Raw genomic sequence first — 19,969 nt, forward strand, 5'->3', positions numbered from 1 at the left:
AATTTTGTGTTTCTAATTTTCGTTTCCACATGATCATTGTTAGTATAAAGAAATATGATTAATTTTTTACATTGATCATATATCGTGCAGCCTTAGTGAACTCACTCGTTTCAAGAGTGTCTTCGTAGATTCCTTGGGATTTTTCTGTAGACCATCATGCCATTTGTAAATAGAGACCATTTATGTTTACCTTTCCAAACTGCATGCCTTTTTTTTTCTTTTATTTGGCTTATTGCAGCAACTATTAATATAACTTACAATACTATGTTGAATAAGAGTAATGAAAGTATACATCTTGGTTGTTCTTAATGTTGGGGAAAAGCATTCAGTCTTTCACTATTAAGTATGATGTTAAGTTTGTTGTAAATGCTATCTATTGAATTAAACTGTTAAACCTCTTTTCCTAACTTGCCAAGAGTTTTTTTTAATCATAAATGGGTGTTGGATTTTGTCAAATGCTATTTCTTCATCAATTTATATGGTTATATGTTTTTTTTAGCTTTATTATGTAATGCATTATATTGATTGATTTCAACCATTGAGCTAGCCTTGCATACCTGGAATAAATCCTACTTGCCTATATATTGACTGATTGACTGTTTGCTAATATTTTGCTGAGGATTTTTGTGTCTAAGTTTATGATAAATATGGGTATGTAGTTTTTGTTTTGCTTTGTTTTATTGTCTTTGTCTGGTTTTGGTGTCAGGATAATACTGACTTCATAAAATCATTGAGAAAGTTTTTTCTCCTCTATTTTGTGGGAGAAATTGTGTGAAAATGATATATTCTTATTTAAATGTCTGGTTGATTTTGCCAGTGAAACCATTTGACCTGGACATTTCTGTTTGGGGAGATTTTAAACTATGAGTTCAATTGCTTTAGAGGTTACAGGGCTACCTAGATTGTCTATTTCTTCTTTGTTGAGTTTTGGTAGCTTGTAGTTTTAAAGGATTTGGTCCATTTCTTCTAAGTTATCAAGTGTATGTGCGTAAAGTTACCATAGAACTCCTTCATTTTTTCAGTGGCGTAGAATCTATACTGATATCCCCTATTACATTCCTGACATTGGGGATTTTCGTCAGCTTTCAAGAAAGAGATTTATCAATTTTATTGATTTTCTCAAGGAACCACTTTTTTGTTTCATGGATTTTCCATATTGTTTTCCTCTTTTCAGTTTCATTAATTTTTGCTCTTTTCTATGTTATTTCCTTCTATCTGCTTCCTTTGGGTTTATTTTACCCTTCTTTTTCCAATTTCTTGAGGTAGGTACTCAGATTATTAATATGAGAACTTTTTTCATCTATAATGTAAGCATTTAGTGCTATAAATTTTCCTCTCAGCACTGCTTTTACTGCATCCTACATATTTTGTTATGTCATTTTTTTATTTTCATTCAGTTCAATTTTTAAAAAATTTTTGAGACTTTCTCTTTGACCAATGGACTACTGGGAATATTGTTTAATTTCCACATGTTTAGAGATTTGCTTGTTGTCTTTCTGTTATTGATTTCTAGTTTCATTCCATTGTGGCTTGAGAACACATTCTGTCTGATTTTATTCTTTTAAACTTGTTGAAATTTGTTTATGACCCGGAATATAATCTATCTTAATAAATGTGCATGGGTGCTTTTTAAAAATGTGTATTCTGCTGATGTTGGGTGAAATGTCTCATATCAGTCAGATCCTGCAGGTTGAATGTGTTGTTCAGATAGTTCACATACTTGTTAATTTTCATTCTAGTAGTGCTATGCCCATAGTTCTGAGCAAGGATAAGGTGGGTTGATGAAGTTCCCAAATACGACTTAACATTTGTCTATTTTTCCTTTCAGCCCTATTGGTTTTGCTTTATGAATTTTGAGACTGTCTTGTCATTTTTCCCTCACCTTCTTAAAAAAAAAAGCAGCAAGCAATATTTCTGAACAATAGGGCTTGAATAAAGAACTTGTAAATGTACTTTATCCTGCCTTACTGCAGCAGAGGAATAGTGCAGTGACCTTGGCATACCTAAGAACAATGGGCATATATCTGTCATTTGTTAAGAACAATGGACATATTGGTGTCATCTGTTTCCATGAAAAAGAAAAATTACTACACAGTAGTGTTCGGGGGCTCAGGCCACATTTGGGATTTTCTTGGGATCCCTTATAATATGAGTACTCACAACTGGAGTGCCAAATGTCCTGGCATAAGCAGGAATTAGGGGCAGGGATTAAAAAGTGGATCTGCCATTCAACCTAGGTTGGGCACAGGCACAACTACATGGGCATTTTGGGCCTGAGTATGTTTTCCATATTTGGAAAGATGTGCTGGATTAACAAAAAATGATCTGGCACTTTAGATACCTTAATAAATGAACAGACTCAACTACCCAGATATACATTCAAAACCAAAACAAAGCCAAAATCAAACAAAACCTTCGGATTATTAATGAATGTATGTTGACCCTAATTTTGGTTATCTGTGCGTAAAGTCATCTTTGAAGGTTTATCCTATAAGTAATTTTGAATAACTGTGAGTAAGCAGTGATGATATTGGGTATTTATTTCCCATCATGAGAAATATTTGTGGATTACTTAGTGCAAAATAAGAGAAGGATAGAATGATATAGCTCTACTAGGCATTTCAAAAGTGCAGCATATCATCACATGCTCTAATTAAAGAAACAGACATTTGCCTGAAATTTGCAACAAAAATGCCACTTTTATAAATTTGGTAACAGTTTTTATCCTGCGAGTAAGAATGGGAGAATGGGGAGTAGGTTAGAATGTTTACTTTCTCTGCTTTGTATTTCTGTGATGTTTGGAAGTTTTAATAAAGACAATATATTACTTTTACAATTAAGCTATTATAACAACAATCTATAAATATTGTTCTACATTATAAATGTTGAATCAACCCTCGTTTTAAAACAAGAAAGGGAATTATTTTTTAAAGGAAAAACAATTTTGATAAATAAAGTGCCTGTCCCTATAGAGACAGCAAGGTGACTGTGCTAAGCTTGCTCCAGAAATGCTTTCGTTTTACAAATTCCATTTGGTTTTTCATTCTATCATCGACTGTTTAATGAGCCACTCTAGCTGGCCTTTCCCCAGGGTTAACTCACAACTCTTCCTAAATAATCTCAGTCATTTTCCTGGAGCAGGTGTTGTTTTCTAGGCAGCTCTTGCCAAAGGGCAGCATAATAATTAACAAGCTTCAGATCTGGAGGATTCAGGGTCTCATTTCTGGCAAAGGATACGTGGGTCACACTGTAATGCTTTTGAAACTTACTGTTTTATAAGGAGATTTTGACACTGTAACGAAAGAATTCAGTATACTTCGAAATATTTTCTTCTTTTTCTCTAAGAACAACTCTCGAAGATTTAGAGATTATGTCACTCCTTACAGCAAAATGAAGCTCTATTTTCTGTAAAACTTGCCATTATATTTCAGGATCGCTATTTTATTTCAGATATTTCACATGTTACTGGGTAGCTAAAGTCAGCTACACTATAAATTCCAGACGAGACAGATCCATTATTCAGCCTGCACATTTAGTATTGAAACTGACTCCCAAATTTTCGAAGCATTAATGACTTGAAAAGGAATAGCATTCCATGATAGGAAATGCAGACAGTATGAGGTTCAAATGCTGTCCAGATTTAGTTTGATTTGGAGAAAGGAAATGTTCTTAACTTTAGATATTAACAACTAGATCCTTTAGACAAAGTGCCTAAATGTCCAAAAATATGCATAGAGCTTCTTACTGTGGTTTGCTCCATAATGCTTCTCTCTGATATGTCTTATCTGATATTTTAGGAGTTCGTGATGATTGTCGTCTTTGGTTTGGAGTTCATCATTCGAATCTGGTCTGCGGGTTGCTGTTGTCGATATAGAGGATGGCAAGGAAGACTGAGGTTTGCTCGAAAGCCCTTCTGTGTTATAGGTGAATATCAGAGTCTCAGATACCTGGACTATGACACCAACATTCTTGTCTTCTATCTCCTGTTTTGCAATATTTGATTAATATTAAAAGCTAACATCCATGGAGTACTTATCATGGACCGGGCACTCTTGTGTTTTGAAAATGTTGACTCATTTGATGTTGTCTCCACAGCATTATGAGGTAGATATTTTTATTATCCCCATTTTACAGTTGAAGAATTTGAGGCAAAGAGAGACGGAGTTAGTTGCTGAATGTCATACAGCTACTAAGTGGTAGAGCTGGAATTTTAGCCAGGCAATCTGGCTCTAGAATACCCACTTATATCAATTAACTTATATGGAAATACATGTTTCTCCAGTGTTACCCTGATTTAGGGGAACATTGATTTCAGTGAGTATAAAAAACCCTTTTTGCTCTACAATATGACACCAGTTTATGCTCTGGATCAGCTGGAATAGATAGCCATACATTGGTACTGGTAATGCATATCAATTAACATTCTTCAAGAATGATTATAAGTATGGTTTGCTTAATGCATTGGTAACTGTAGACTGGACAAAGTGCTCTACACTCTGAAATATGAATCCCCCACCCTCCAATCCAAAATACCCAAATACATAGCACATCTCTGCACCTCCCTAGCTGCCATTGTTTCTGAGAGACATCATTCACCTGGGTTCTAGCTTGAAATTGTACTTCCTAATGAAGATGCCATAGAGCATTCTGGAATTAAGATCTAGCATTTCCCAGTAATATTTAAAAGTATTATAAAATGGAAAAGTCTATATATAAAAGCTATTATTATTATTATTTAGTAGCTAAATTTGGCTCTCTCGCTTTTTTGTCTTTCTCACTTCCTAGGCAGCCATTCAAATCCAAATACTGAAAATTCTTGATGAGGCTTATTTATTTCAACTATTTTCAACCTGAAAAAGTAGGTTTTTAATTTACAAAATAGTTTAGGCTATCTTCTACAGCTACCACAGGTTTTCTGTTTTGTTTTAGGAGTCAGGAATTGTTGAGTAATCTTCTCAGTTTCCTCCCTTACTCCTGTTCCCTATGGTGGGGGCAGAGTGGATTTAAGGAAGAAAGTGTATCACCATCCATGGGCACTGTTAAGAAGAATCCTTTATTCCATACTTCTTTCATAGTATGCACATCTCAAAAGTCTCCACTTATTAAACCAGAATTTATGGAAATGTGGCTGTGTGTGAGGCACTGGTGTTACAATAGTGAATCTAGTGGAATTCTCAGTTAAATCTATCTTAAAATACCTTGTTTGGCCCTCATGAATGCAGTCTGTTTGTCTAGCTGTCTATCTTCTCCAATAATAGGCTTTACTGCTTTTTGGAAGCCATCATGCTAAGGTATGGAGCAAAGTCGGTGGTAACTCCAAGCCTTGCAGGTTCATAAAGCCCCAAGGCATATTAGTGAAGGCATTATATTTTTCTCCCTGGAGATGCTTTTTTCCCTCTGAATTCTCTACTCAGGCAGCATTACAAAGGACTGTAACTTGATGTGAAACTACTGCACAACAAGTACTTTCTGTCCCATGAGGGGCCCAAACAAAACAATTCACAAGGCAGATGGTTAGCCAAGATTCACTCAACTTCTACAGGATAAGGTCAGTTCATGGATGACTGGAAAAATGTTTCATTCCAGATTTTAAAACCAATTAAAAATTGGTTTTGTTCCAATTTCAGAAGCAATGCCAATGTATCTCTGGCCTCCATGCGAAAAAGAAAGCTTTTTCCCAGATGTCTGCTGCCTTTTGATAGCTGTTTTCAGCTATGGATACATCAACACATCTTAGTCCTTTAGTCTTTCTCTTCCTGCCTCAGATCCTTGCAGGTCTTGATATAATATGTAGTTCTAAAAATGATGTTATGTTATCTATAATCTTACTTGCCTTTGGATGTATCAATAGTGACCTTAAAAATTTAGTATGATGCCTGGCGCGGTCACTCCTGCCTGTAATCCCAGCCCTTTGGAAGGCTGAGGAAGGCAGATCACTTGAGCCCAGGAGTTTAAGACCAGCCTGGGATGGAAAGACCTGTCTCTACAAAAATTTAAAAATTAGCTGGGCATGGTGGCATACACCTGTAGTCCCAGCTACTCAGAAGGCTGAGACTGGAGGATCATTTGAGCCCAGGAGTTTGAGGCTGCAGTGAGCCATGTTCCTGCCACTACACTCCAGCCTGAGTAAAAAGAGTAAGACCCTGTCTCAAAAAAATACTAGTATGACATGGTTTAGGCATAATTGCAGTTTTGTTAACCCTTCAGACCTTTTCTTTAGTTAGATATTTTACCTCTAGGAAATTAATTGCTTTGGAAGAAAATTTCATGGATAAATATATAATGAATCCCCATTAGAACAAAGTCTAGATTTGTACTTACAGTTAGGATAATTATGAATTTTTTTAGTCTTTTATTAAATGTACATGTTTGACCCATGGTCCAGCTGAATGGATGTTATAGTGAAGCATGTTCAAATGTGGCTTATCAGTATGAGGTCAGTAAAATTTAACCTACACAAAGGAATCAAACATCACCTTCCTGAAGGCAGCAAGCTGTACCAGATGACTGTTGAGACTATTTCTAGGCCTGTTCAACAGGTTCATAAAAACGCTTGATGTAACTGGTAAAATACTAAAGTGAACACTGTAGTCACCTTGTTCAACCTAATTTACTGTGACAAAATGAAAAAAGAAATAGCATCTCTTATCTGTCCCTGATAACTGTTCTGAATGGGTGTTTGGAAATATAGCTAAAACCTCCCAAAACTTCATGTATTTGTAAGATTTGATTACTCTGAACATTCCAAGTACACACCCAAATATTTTTAGAAGTGTTGAGCATTCGAGAAAAGAACATAGAAAAGATTGTGGTAGACTGGCTGTGCCTTCAACCTGGGAAATGCTTTCTGTAAGCACACCAACGTTTTTCTTTCCAGTTGGAAATACACTGAAGCTGCTAGAGTGGTCAGCTAACAAGCCCCATGTACTATTGCACCCTATTGACAAAGGCCCAATTGATAGAGGTTTTACGGGCTAATTACTGAAGATTTTAGCATGTCCCCTTCTGAACTGCCCACCTTCCTTACCCCTGCACTCTAGCCAAAACCAAGAGCATTTCAAAAGCCCACTGATTTCACAAATCCTAAAATCATTACATATTTGTGTTTGGAAAACATATTTTAAACAATTATAACATAAGGGAAGAAATAAATCTATTTAACTTTTTTTAATTTGGTACTTTGTTTCATTACTACTGTATATTGATGTATGTCTGCTTGGTTTTAAGCATTTGCTTTGAAAATTAGTAAAATCTTATCTAGAACATAAAATTCTTCCTCATATCTATGTGTTCAATTTTTATCTCTCCCCTAAGACTCTTCTGTCATAATAACATTCTATAGCTATGAGCACTAATTGCTGTATTGCTGATGTGGATAGTCAAGTGTGTTTTGGGATGACCACCCAAGCTGCCCTTCATTTACCCGGACTGGCTGCTTTATGATTTCTCTATGTGAAAACACAAAACACTCACCCAATAACATCGGCATAAAGAATTTGTGAATAACCTCTAAGACTGATTTCATAGTCGTTCTTTTTTCTAGCTTTCATTACTGACCTACCCAAAAATTGCAAATAGACCTAAGGCTGAAACTTGGATCACAATAATGAGCCTGATGTGTCAGGAAGCCAACAAATTACTTCTCACAGTGGCTTTTTTTAGATTCCTTGGTGACGCTTTCCAAAGGCAGATATAACAGGGCCATATTTTTCAGTCTTGCAGGGAGTCTCAGTGAGAAAATACCAGCCTGTTGTTAGTCTTGGATCTGTATTTGATGCTAAGTGTAAGTTGATTTCTTATTGTTATTTTAACAGTTTATTTTCAGTGTAATTATTTCCACAAGAGGACAAAAGAGGCATAAAATAAAATTTTATTTTATCCTACGTGGATAAAATAAAATGGAAGCCTTTATTAAAATCGACCACTTGGCTGACACTACTCTAATATAGCTATGATTTCATCTTATTAAAAGGCAACTTAAGTTGCTAATGTGTTCAAAAGTTAGATCACAGACTCCCAAAACTGCCACTGTGTTCTAAATTGATTTTGAGACATCATTTTTCTGTTTCTCTGCCTTCTCTATCTTTTGTTCTAAGAGACTTACTCTTCAATGGCATTATTTTCTATACCTTCTACTCCCTTTTCCCCTTTAGTAGAAATTATATTATTTCACTTATTTTCTGTTAGTCATACACTCTTCTGCAACTTATTCCTTCTAAGTGTTCAAACTCCCTCAGTGCACGTAGATTCCTTCCATGTGATTAACTGGACCATCTGAGGACAATTAAAACCTGTTGGATTGGCTGATCACAAAACATTAAAACAATTTTAATCCCTCTAGTTAGTAATAGCTGATATTTATTGAGAACTACTATATATTAGGTACTACTTTAAGCGCTTTATAAATATGGTCTTTTTAATTCTACATAAGTACTATAATGTCATTTATTTTATTTTATTTTATTTTACTTTACTTTATTTTATTTTATTTTATTTTATTTTATTTTATTTTATTTTTTGAGGCAGAGTTTCCCTCTATCGCCCAGGCTGGAGTCCAGTGGCATAGTCTCAGCTCACTACAACCTCCACCTCCTGGGTTCAAGCCATGCTCATGCCTCAGCCTCCCGAGTAGCTGGGACTACAGGCACACGCCACCACACCCACCTAATTTTTGCATTTTTAGTAGAGATAGGATTTCACCGTGTTGGCCAGGCTGGTCTTGAACTCCTGGCCTCAAGTGATCCACCCGCCTCAGCATCCCAAAGTGCTGGTATTACAGGTGTGAGCCACCACGCCTGGCCTTTATAATGTCCCATTTTATAGATGAGGAAGTAAGACAAGACTGAAGACTTTATAGATGAGGAAGTAAGACAAACTTAAAAAGATGATAGGTGAAAGAACCTGGATTTATTTCTCATGATTTCACTCTAGAAAAATATACATACCCAATTGGAAAATTGTCTTTACTGTTTATTAGCATTTTAAAATTAAATTTAATTGAACTTTATCTATTGTCATCAACTTGTAAACAGAAGAACATGATACTATTATGCTTATCATTAGTAATTCAAGATCTTTAAAGAAAAGCTAGGCTTTATAGAACATTAATTGCAGTATCAGCCTTAATTATATCAACTAAATTATGTTACCTATTGCTGCTCTCTAACCTGAATGGGAAATTAGGACCTAAAATAGACTTACTTACCTGTATCAAACTTGCATATACTCTTCAGTTGTTGTTATCATGAGGCTCCCTGTGTATTTCCAAATTGGAGACATCTGGAGAGCAAGTAACATTACTCGCAGGACTACCTTCAAATGTTTTTTAACATTAATAAACTATTGGTAATTTAGATAATTGTTGACCTGGTACACAAACTTGAAAGTTGAACTTACAAGACAGCTTGATTAGCTGATATGGTTGGACCACATGAAGAAAATTTGTTTCCGAAGAGGAAAATGAATAAGGATTATTTCCCACTCTTTCTGTAAACTTTAGTAGAGCACTATGATATACTGTATTAACATTCTGTACTATCACATGTTACATAAGAAAATTCATTCACAGACAGGATATTTATTATGTGTCAAACACAATCTTAAGTATAAAGGATACAAAAGCGACTAAAACACAGTCCCTGCCTGTAAGAATAGAATCTCCTGTGCCCTTAGAGAATGGCAAAACTTAAAGGAGGTATACTATAATTATGGTGTTACAGAGCAAAGGTGATGGAAATTGAAGTAGTCCTAGAAAGAAGGCTATAGAATATCATGAGTGATTGTATAAAACAAAGAAGCAAAGGACTACCTCCAGGTTTTCAAATTATGTTTGAGTCATCCACTGAACATTTATACAATTTCTACCATGTCCAAGCATGCTTATGGATGCTGGAGAGGCTGTATGGCACCAAATGGACAAGGTCTTCCTTCTTATAGAGATAATATTCATGTGGATGAAGAAAAACAATACACAAATATGTTTTTGAAAAACAAGATAATGTCAGCTACAGATAAGCACAATGAAGAAAATAAAACAGAAAGAGTAGAGGCTACCTTAGCTTGGGTGGTCTGAGAAAGTCTTTCTAAGTAGTTGACACTTGAGTTGACCTGAATATTAAGAAGAAGCCAGCCATGAGGAGGTTTAGACACAGATCTTTCCAGGCCAGGGAATAGTAATTGCAAGGATTATTAACACTTGATGAGCTTGGGTTGTACAAGGTGGAGACATAAGGTCTTGTGGCTGGAGCTCAATGAGCAGTGGGGAGAATAGCAGAAGGTGATAGGGGAGACAGGCAGAGGTCACACCCTGAAGGCCATGTAGGCTCTGCTACCCTGAATCAAGGTTCCTTCTAAAGACAGGCCACCAGGCAAAGGTCCTACAAGTTGCTGGCAGGCCTAATATGAATACTATTCAGGTTATGAACAGCAACATCAATCAGGCAACAAAAAGTATGGCTGTTTAATACCCTGGGTTTTTTAGTCATCTATGCCTGTTGGAACTTCATATCAGCAATATACAAATTATTACCCATTTATGTTTATAAAAAATATAAACATAAGTTTATAAGGAAATAATCCTCTGAATTTTCTGTTTCTATATTTCTGCCCTTAGAAATGTAAAATTTTACATTGTTTTTTAAAATGTTATTTTTCTATGAGGAACTGGAATTAGAATGTGATGGAAACTTTTTTACAGCCCCAGTGGTATCACCAGTAAGCAGTTCCTAAGATCCTCCTTGCCAAGGGACTCTATTCTATACTCTTAGTTATGATGATTGCAGTGCAGAATTATTTCATTAAAGGTTGTTTATTTCTTTTGAGAAATTGTCCCTTTTTGCCTTGAGATGTTATCTGAAACTGTATGATCAATAAGAAGCATTAAACTGTCACTATGGGGTAAATTTTCAAAGTGGTGCCTGCGATTTGCCAGTATGAGTCCCATTAACTTCAGTGGAAGTCCTGCAGTTAAACCCCTGCACATGGCTTTGAAAATGTTCTACAAGTTTGTCTTTGTGGTGCCTTTTTTATTTTTAATAAATATCACAGAGCAACTCAGTGCATAGTTGATTGCAGTATTTAAGAACGTGGATAATGTACTGTGCAGGAGGATACTTTTAAAATTAGATTTTAAAGCTTCATTTCTATTAAGAGACACAACAACAATATAAATACATCTTTAGTTCTTCAAAGAGCACCTTTCTATAAAGGAATTTGGAGCTCAATTAGAATATAGAGCTTATAAAGCAGCACCATGTCCCTCTGAGACATTGTTTACTTCACTCTATAGACGGAAAAGTCGAGGCACTGTGAAGTGGGGGTGCTTTGTCCTTAGCAGCACTGCCTCTTGTTAGAGTCAAATTTAATTATAGTATAATCTGTTTAATCTACATGTGGAGAAATAATGAAGGAGCAGGAAAAATGAATTTCTTAACAGATCAGTGGAAAACCATATTACATAGATTAGCAACTGTCTTTTCAAGATCTGTATTTTCAGCATGTACTAGATGGTATCTGATGCCATGAAAGCAAATATTCTAATTCCACTGGCCAGAACTGGCAAAGAACTTCTTATTTTCCTCACTTTGAAACATAAGTAAAGGGGTTCCACTTGAAAATTAATAAGCCATGTGATATGATTCGATTCCTGTCCCCAAATCTCCCTCCTTCTAGGGGCCATTGTCTAAAGTCTAAAAGAAAACATACTAGGCACAGTGGCTCGTGCCTGTAATCCCAGCACTTTAAAGGGAGAGCAAGGTAGGAGGATCACTTGAGCCTAGGAGTTCAAAATCATCACCCTGGGCAACATAATGAGAACCTATCTCTACAAAAACAAAAAACAAACAAAAAAAAAACAACAAAAAAAAAACAAACAAAAAAAAACTGTAATAGCTGGGTGTGGTGGAACACAGTGGTAGTCTCAGCTACTCAGGAGGCTGATAGGAGAAGGTAACTTCTGCCCAGGAGTTCAAGGCTGCAGTGAACTATGATTGCACCACTGTACTGCAGCCTGGGCAACAGAGTAAGACAGAGAGAGAGAGAGAGAGAGAGACAAAGAGAAAGGAAGGAAGGAAGGAAAGAAGGAAGGAGGAAAGGAAGGAAGGAAGGGAGGGAGGGAAGAAGGAAGGAAGGGAGGGAGGGAAGGAGGGAGCTAAGGGAAAGAAAGGAAAGGAAAGAAAATAGATGTAACTACTATAAAAGATGTTCAATTTTTTATTTTGGAATAACTTTAGACTTACTTAGAAGTTGCAAAAATAGTACAGAATTTCCATGTTCAAATGTACTCTTTACCTAACTTTCCCCAAAATATTTTACCTACGTATACTGCAATTATCAAAACCAGGATATGAATACATACTATTAACTATAGTCTTTATTTGAATTTCACCAGTTTTTACATGCGCTCAATTTTTATATACACTCCTATAAAATTTTCTCACATGTATATATGCATTTAACCACCACCACAATCAAAATACAGAACTTTTCCATCACCCTAAATAAACTTGGAATGATATACTTTGTATTATTCCTTTACAGGTACTCCCTCTCTTCAATCCTAACCTCTGGGAACCACTATATCTGTTCTGTTTCACTATAATTTTGTCATTTTTATAATGTTATATAAATGAAATTGTAAAGTAGTAATCTTTTGAAATTGGCTTTTTCTTACACAGTATGATGCTCTTGAGATCCATCCAAGTGCATCAATAGTGCATTCCTGTTTATTGCTTAATAGAAGTCCATGATCTAGATGTAACACAATTTGTATATTCATTTACCTAATCAAGGTCATTTGGGCTGCTTCTAGTTTTTGGCTATGACAAATAAGGCAGCTATGTACATTCATGTGTAGGTTTGTGTATGAACGTAAGTTTTTATTTCTCTAGGGTCATATAGTGCTAGTTCACCTTTATCAGAAACTGCCAAACTATTTCCTTTTAAAATATAGAAATGCCAATGCGAACATGTGCATGGAGGTCAGCAGCCCCACCCCCTGCCCCACGCTGCCACTGCTGCCAGTGTGAACATATGCATGGAGGCTGGCAGCCCCACGCTCACCACTAGCCTGCCCCTGCACTGACACTGCTACCAGCATGAGCGTGCACATGGAGGCCGGCAGCCCCATGGCCACCAGCACTCTGCCCCAGTTGATGAGCATTCACCCCACCACACTGCCACTTGCTCTTGGCACTGCTCTTGGCACTTACAAATGAGCACAGATTCTGCTGCCACCACCCCAACAAAGTGGTTTGGCTGGCACCAGCCATCAGAGTATTGTGGCCAGAGGTGCAGGAACACCTTAGCCCCTCCACTTTAGCAGTTTCCTAACCTCAAGGGGCCAGAGAATAAAGTCAGAGATCCAGTAACAGCCTCCCAAAGTTGCAGCATACAGCCCAAAAGTTCTGAGCTGAGCCTTGCCCCCTAAATTCTTCCAGAAATGAAGCCAGTCAACCGAACCCACCTTATATGAGATTCAAACCTTCCAGGGCATCAAAGAAGATAGAGGCAAAAAAAAAAAAAAAAAAAAAAACCTATCCAAAGGACAGCAATTTCAAAGACTGAAGGAAAATCAGCCCACACAGATGATAAAGAACCAGTGCAAGAGCTCTGGCAACTCAAAAGTCAGAGTGCTTTCTTACCTCCAAACAACTGCAGTAGTTCCCCAGCAATGGTTCTTAACCAGGCTGAAATGACAAAAACAGAAATCAGAATGTGGATAGGAACAGAGATCACTGAGATTCAGGAGACAGTGAAAACCTAATCCAGGGATTCTAAGGAATACAACAAAGTGATACAGGAGATGAAAGACGAAATGGCCACTTTAAGAAAGAACGGAACTGATCTGATAGAGCTGAAAAACTCACTTCAAGAATTCCAGAATACAATCACAAATATAACAGCAGAATCGATCAATCTGAGGAAAGAATCTCAGAGCTTGAATATCGCTTCTCTGAAATAACTCAGTCAGACAAAAATAAAGAAAAAAAGATTAAAGAAGAATGAACAAAATCTCCGAAGTATGGGATTATGTAAAGACACCAAATCTATGACTCACTGATGTCCCTGAAAGAGAGGGAGAGAAAGCAAGCAACTTGGAGAACATATTTCAGGATATCATCCATGAAAATTCCCCCAACTTCACTAGAGAGGCCAACATTCAAATTGAGAAAATGCAGAGAACCCTTGTGAGATACTACACAGATAACCATCCCCAAGACACATACTTGTCAGATTCTCTAAGGTCAAAACAAAACAAAAAATGTTAACAGCATCTAAAGAGAAGGGGCAGGCCACCTCCCAAGGAAACCCCATCAGGCTAACAGCACACCTTTCAGCAGAAACTCTATAAGCCAGCAGAGATTGAGGACCTATATTCAGCATTATTAAAGAAAAGAAATTCCAACCAAGAATTTCATATCCAGCCAAACTAAGCTTCATAAATGAAGGAGAAATAAGATTCTTTTCAGGCGAGCAAATGCTAAGGGAATTCATTACCATCAGACCTGCCTTATAAGAGGTCCTAAAGAGAGTGTTAAATATGGAAAGGAAAGATTATTACTGGCAACTACAAAAACGTGCTTAAATACATACACCATTGATGCCAAAAAGCAACCACACAAACAGATCTGCATAATAACCAATTAACAACACAAAACAGGATTTGATCCTTCAAATCCACACATATCAATATTAACCTTAAATGTAAATGGGCTAAATGCCCAATTAAAAGGCACAGAGTGGCAAGTTGGACAAAGAAGCAAGACCCAACAGTATGCTGTCTTGAATAGACCCATTTCACATGCAGTGACACACACAGGATCAAACTAAAGGGATGGAGAAAAATCTACCAAGCAAATGGAAAACAGAAAAATGCAGGAGTTGCTATTCTACATTCAAACAAAACAGACTTTAAACCAACAAACATCAAAAAAGATAAAGGCATTACATAATGGTAAAGGGTTCACCTCAAAAGGCCAGACTTAACTATCCTAAATAGATATGCATCCAAAACAGGAGCACCCAAATTCATAGAGCAAGTTTTTAGAGACCCACAAAGAGATTTAGGTAACCACACAATAATAGTGGGAGACTTTAACATCCCACTGGCAGTATTAGACAGGTCATTGAGGCAGAAAACTAACAAAGAAATTCAGGACCTGAATTTGACACTTGACCAAATAGACCTAATAGACATCTACAGAAATCTCCACCCAAAAACAAGAGTGTATATATTCTTCTCATCTGCACATGGCCCATAATCTAAAATTGACTAATCAGCCATAAAACAATCCTTAGCAAATAAAAAAAAATCATACCAACCACACTCTCAGACTACAGTGCAATAAAAATAGAAATTAATGGAAATTAACCTGCTTCTGAATGACTTTTGGGTAAACAATGAAATTAAGGCAGAAATCCAGAAATTATTTGAAACTAATTAGAACAAAGATACTACATACCAGAATCTCTGGGACACAGCTAAAGCAATATTAAGAGGGAAGTTTATAGAGCTGAATGCCTACATCAAAAAGAAAGATCTTAAGTTAACAACCGAACATCACACCTAGAGGAAATAGAGAAACAAGAGCAGATCGACCCCAAAGCTAGTAGAACACAAGAAATCAAAATCGGTGCTAAACTGAAGGAAATTGAGACACAAAAAAAACATACAGAAGATCAATGAATCCAGGACTTGGTTCTTCGAAAGAATAAATAAGATAGATAAAATGCTAGCTAGACTAATAAGGAAAAAAAGAGAGATCAAAATAAACACAATCAGAAATGACAAAGGGATGTTACCACCTACCCCACAAAAATTTTAAAAACCCTCAGAGACTACTAAAAACACCTCTATGCACACAAGCTAGAAAACCTAGAAGAAATTGATAAATTCCTTGAAACATACAACCTTCCAAGATTGAACCAGGAAGAAATTGAATCCTGGACAGAGACCAATAATGAGTTCCAAAATTGAATCAGTAATAAAAAGCCTACCAACCAGAAAAAGCCCGGGACCAGAGGGATTCACGGCTGAATATTACAAGAAGTATAAAGAAGAGCTGGTACCATTCCTACCGAAACTATTCCGAAAAACAGAGGAGGAGGGACTCCTCCCTAACTCATTCTATGAAACCAGCATCATCCTGATACCAAAACCTGGCAGGGATACAACAACAACAAAAAACAAAACTTCAGGCCAAATCCTTGATGAACATAGATGCAAAAATTCTCAATAAAATCCTAGTGAAATGAATCCAGCAGCACATGAAAAAGCTAATCCACCACTATCAAGGAGGCTTCGTCCCTGGGACACAAGTTTGGTTCAACATACACAAATGAATCAATGTGATTCATCACATAAACAGAATTAAAAACAAAAACCACATGATCATCTCAATAAATGCAGAAAAGGCTTTTGATAAAGTTCAACATCCCTTCATGTTAAAAACCCTCAACAAACTAGGCATTGAAGGAACATACTTCAAAATAATCAGAGCCATCTATGAGAAACCCACAGCCAACATCACAGTGAATGAGCAAAAGCTGGAAGCATTCTTATTAAACACCAGAACAAAACAAGGATGTCCTCTCTCACCAGTCCTTTTCAACATAGTACTGGAAGTCCTAGCCAGAGCAATCAGGCAAGAGAAAGATATAAAAGCCATCTGAATAGAGGGGAAGTCAAACCGTCCCTGATTCCAGTCAGTATGATTCTATGCCCAGAAAACCCCATAATCTCTGCTCCAAAGCTCCTTGGTTTGATAAACAACTTCAGCAAAGCTTCAGGATACAAAGTCAATGTACAAAAATCAGTAGAATCCCTATGCACCAACAACACCCAAGCTGAGAGCCAAATCAAGAATGCTATCCCCCAAGCCTGCCACCATGGCCACCTACAAACTGGTGCAGATCCGGCACAGCGAGAATGCGTGGAACCTGGAGAACCACTTCAGCGGCTGGTACGACGCCATCCTGAGCCCGGTGGGCCATGAGGCGGCAAAGCAGGCACTGTGAGATGCTGGCTATGAGTTTGACATCTGCTTCACCTCAGTGCAGAAGAGAGCGATCCCGACCTTCTGGACAGTGCTAGATGCCATTGATCAGATGTAGCTGCCAATAGTGAGGACTTGGCGCCTCAATGAGCAGCACTATGGGGCTCTAACCAGTCTCAATAAAGCAGAAACTGCTGCAAAACATAGTGAGGCCCAGGTGAAGATCTGCAGGTGCTCCTATGATGTCCCACCACCTCCGATGGAGCCCTACCATCCTTTCTACAGCAACATCAGTAAGGATCACAGGTATGCAGACCTCACAGAAAATCACCTACCCTCCTGTGAGAGTCTGAAGGACACTATTGCCAGAGCTCTGCCCTTCTGGAATGAAGAAGTATTTCCCCAGATCAAGGAGGGGAAATGGGTACTGATTGCAGCCCATGGCAACAGCCTCTGGGGCACTGTCAAGCATCTGAAGGGTCTCTCTGAAGAGGCTATCATGGAGCTGAACCTGCCAACTGGCATTCCCATTGTCTATGAATTGGACAAGAACTTGAAGCCCATCAAGCCCACGCAGTTCCTAGGGGATGAAGAGACCATGTACAAAGCCATGGAAGTTGTGGCTGCCCAGGGGAAAGCCAAGAAGTGAAGGCCAGCAAACAGGCACCCTCCCTGCCCATCGCATCCATCTGCCCCTCCCTCCTGCACATGTCACACTGACCACATCTATAGACATCTTGAGTTGCAGCTGCAGATGGGGACCGGTGGCTCCCATTTTCATTTTAGCCATTTTGTCTTCTGCACCCACTCCCTTCATACATTCTAGTCAGAATAGCACTTCTAGGGCACAGGTTCTCAGTCTAAGCTGTGGAAAAGCCCCCCTTATCCAAGAGAGTTCAAAGGTAGTGACTTGGGTTTTTGCAAGTGCTTTGTTTACTAAGGACTTGTGAGGAGGAGCCATGCTGAGCTATGACCAATGAGGAGAAGCAAGAGAGCCTGTCTGCCCCCAGGAGCTAGTCCTGTGCTTGTCTGTAGTCAGGCCACTGCCTGGGGGCTCTAGTCATCCCAGTGGAAGATGAATGTAACCTGCATGGTGAGGTGACCACTGTTTCCTCCCTGACCCCAGAGGAACTGGCTCTAGAAGGTTGGGATCAATCCTGAATTTAGTTTATGTGTTACATTTACTTTTATTTTAAAAAAAAGTATAGTGTATATAAATAATACAAAACAATAACCCTTCTAAGGGTTTCTCGTGGTAGTTGAAATAGTCCCACATGTGGTCATCAGAAAATAAGCCATTCCTCATACCAATATGGGATAAGCTCCTTGACCTTTGAGGGGCAGGAGTGCTTCATGCTGTGTGTTTTAGAATCCCTCCCTGCCTTGTTTCATGGCAGTGAAATGCCTCTTGGTCCTCTCCAAGTGTGTTTTTCACTGATTTCTGAATCATGTTGCAGTTGCTTGGCCCTGCCACATAGGTCTAGTGTTCATTTGAGCATAACTGTACTAAATCCTTTCTCCAGATCAGTATAATAAAGGAGTGATGTGCAATAAAAAAAAAAGAATGCCATCCCATGCACACCAGTTAGAATGGTGATCATTAAAAAGTCAGGAAACAACAGGTGCTGGAGAGGATGTGGAGAAATAGGAACATTTTTACACTCTTGGTGGGACTGTAAACTAGTTCAACCATTGTGGAAGACAGTGTGGTGATTCCTCAAGGATCTAGAACTAGAAATGCCATTTGACCCAGCCATCCCATTACTGGGTATATACTCAAAGGATTATAAATCATGCTGCTATAAAGACACATGCACATGTATGTTTATTGCAGCACTATTCACAATAGCAAAGACTTAGAACCAACCCAAAAGTCCATCAATGATAGACTGGATTAAGAAAATGTGGCATGTATATACCATGGAATACTATGCAGCCATAAAAAAGGATGAGTTCATGTCCTTTGCAGGGACATGGATGAAGCTGGAAACCATCATTCTCAGCAAACTATCACAAGGACAGAAAACCAAACACCACATGTTCTCACTCACAGGTGGGAATTGAACAATGAGAACACTTGGATGCAGGGTGGGGAACATCACACACTGGGGCCTGTCATGGGGTGGGGGGAAGGGGGGAGGGATAGCATTAGGAGATATACCTAATGTAAATGACAAGTTAATGGGTGCAGCACACCAACATGGCACATGTATACATATGTAACAAATCTGCACATTGTGCACATGTACCCTAGAATTTAAAGTATAATAAAAATAAATAAATAAAAATTAAAAAAATAAAATGAATAAAATACATAGAAATACAGCTAACCAGGTAGGTGAAAGATCTCTACAACAAGCATTATAAAACACTGCTCAAAGTTATCCGAGATGATATAAATAAAAGGAAAAGCATTCCATGCTCATGGATAGGAAGAAGCAATATTGTTAAAATGGCCATATTGCCCAAAGCAATTTACAGATTCAGTGCTATTCCTATCAAACTACCAGTTCTTCACAGAATTAGAAAAAAAAATTATTTAAAAATTTGTATGAAACCAAAACAAAGCCTGAATAGCCAAGGCAATTCTAAGCAAAAACAACAAAGCCAGAAGTATCACATTGTGTGACTTCAATCTATATTACAAGGCTACAGTAACCACAACAGCATGGTACTAGTACAAAACACATAGATCAATGGAACAGAAGAGATAGCCCAGAAATAATGCCACACACAAACCATTTGATCTTAAACAAACCTAACAAAAACAAGCAATGGGAAAAGAAATTCCTATTCCATAAATGGTGCTGGGATAACTGGCTAGCCATATGCAGAAGATTGAAATTGGACCCCTTGTTTATACCATATACAAAAATCAACTCAAGATGGGTTAAAGGCTTAAACATAAAACCTAAAACTGGCCGGGCACGGTGGCTCACGCCTGTAATCCCAGCACTTTGGGAGGCCGAGGCGGG

The 19,969-nt window shown here is 37.8% G+C and overlaps 1 protein-coding gene and 1 pseudogene across 5 annotated transcripts in view; both read left to right on the top strand.

Moving 5' to 3' along the window:
• KCNQ5 (potassium voltage-gated channel subfamily Q member 5) overlaps positions 1–19,969 on the top strand; it is a 572,959-nt gene that overhangs the window by 412,147 nt on the left and 140,843 nt on the right. For all 5 annotated transcript variants that reach the window (XM_016955848.3, XM_016955845.3, XM_016955849.3 and 2 more), the window contains exon 3: positions 3,798–3,924. In XM_016955848.3, coding sequence (XP_016811337.1) covers positions 3,798–3,924 — 127 coding nt within the window. The remainder of the gene's footprint in view (positions 1–3,797; positions 3,925–19,969) is intronic.
• Positions 16,791–17,721, top strand: LOC134810202 (phosphoglycerate mutase 1-like; annotated as a pseudogene).

Source organism: Pan troglodytes, chromosome 5 (assembly GCF_028858775.2).
Source record: "Pan troglodytes isolate AG18354 chromosome 5, NHGRI_mPanTro3-v2.0_pri, whole genome shotgun sequence".
Lineage (NCBI taxonomy): Eukaryota > Metazoa > Chordata > Mammalia > Primates > Hominidae > Pan > Pan troglodytes.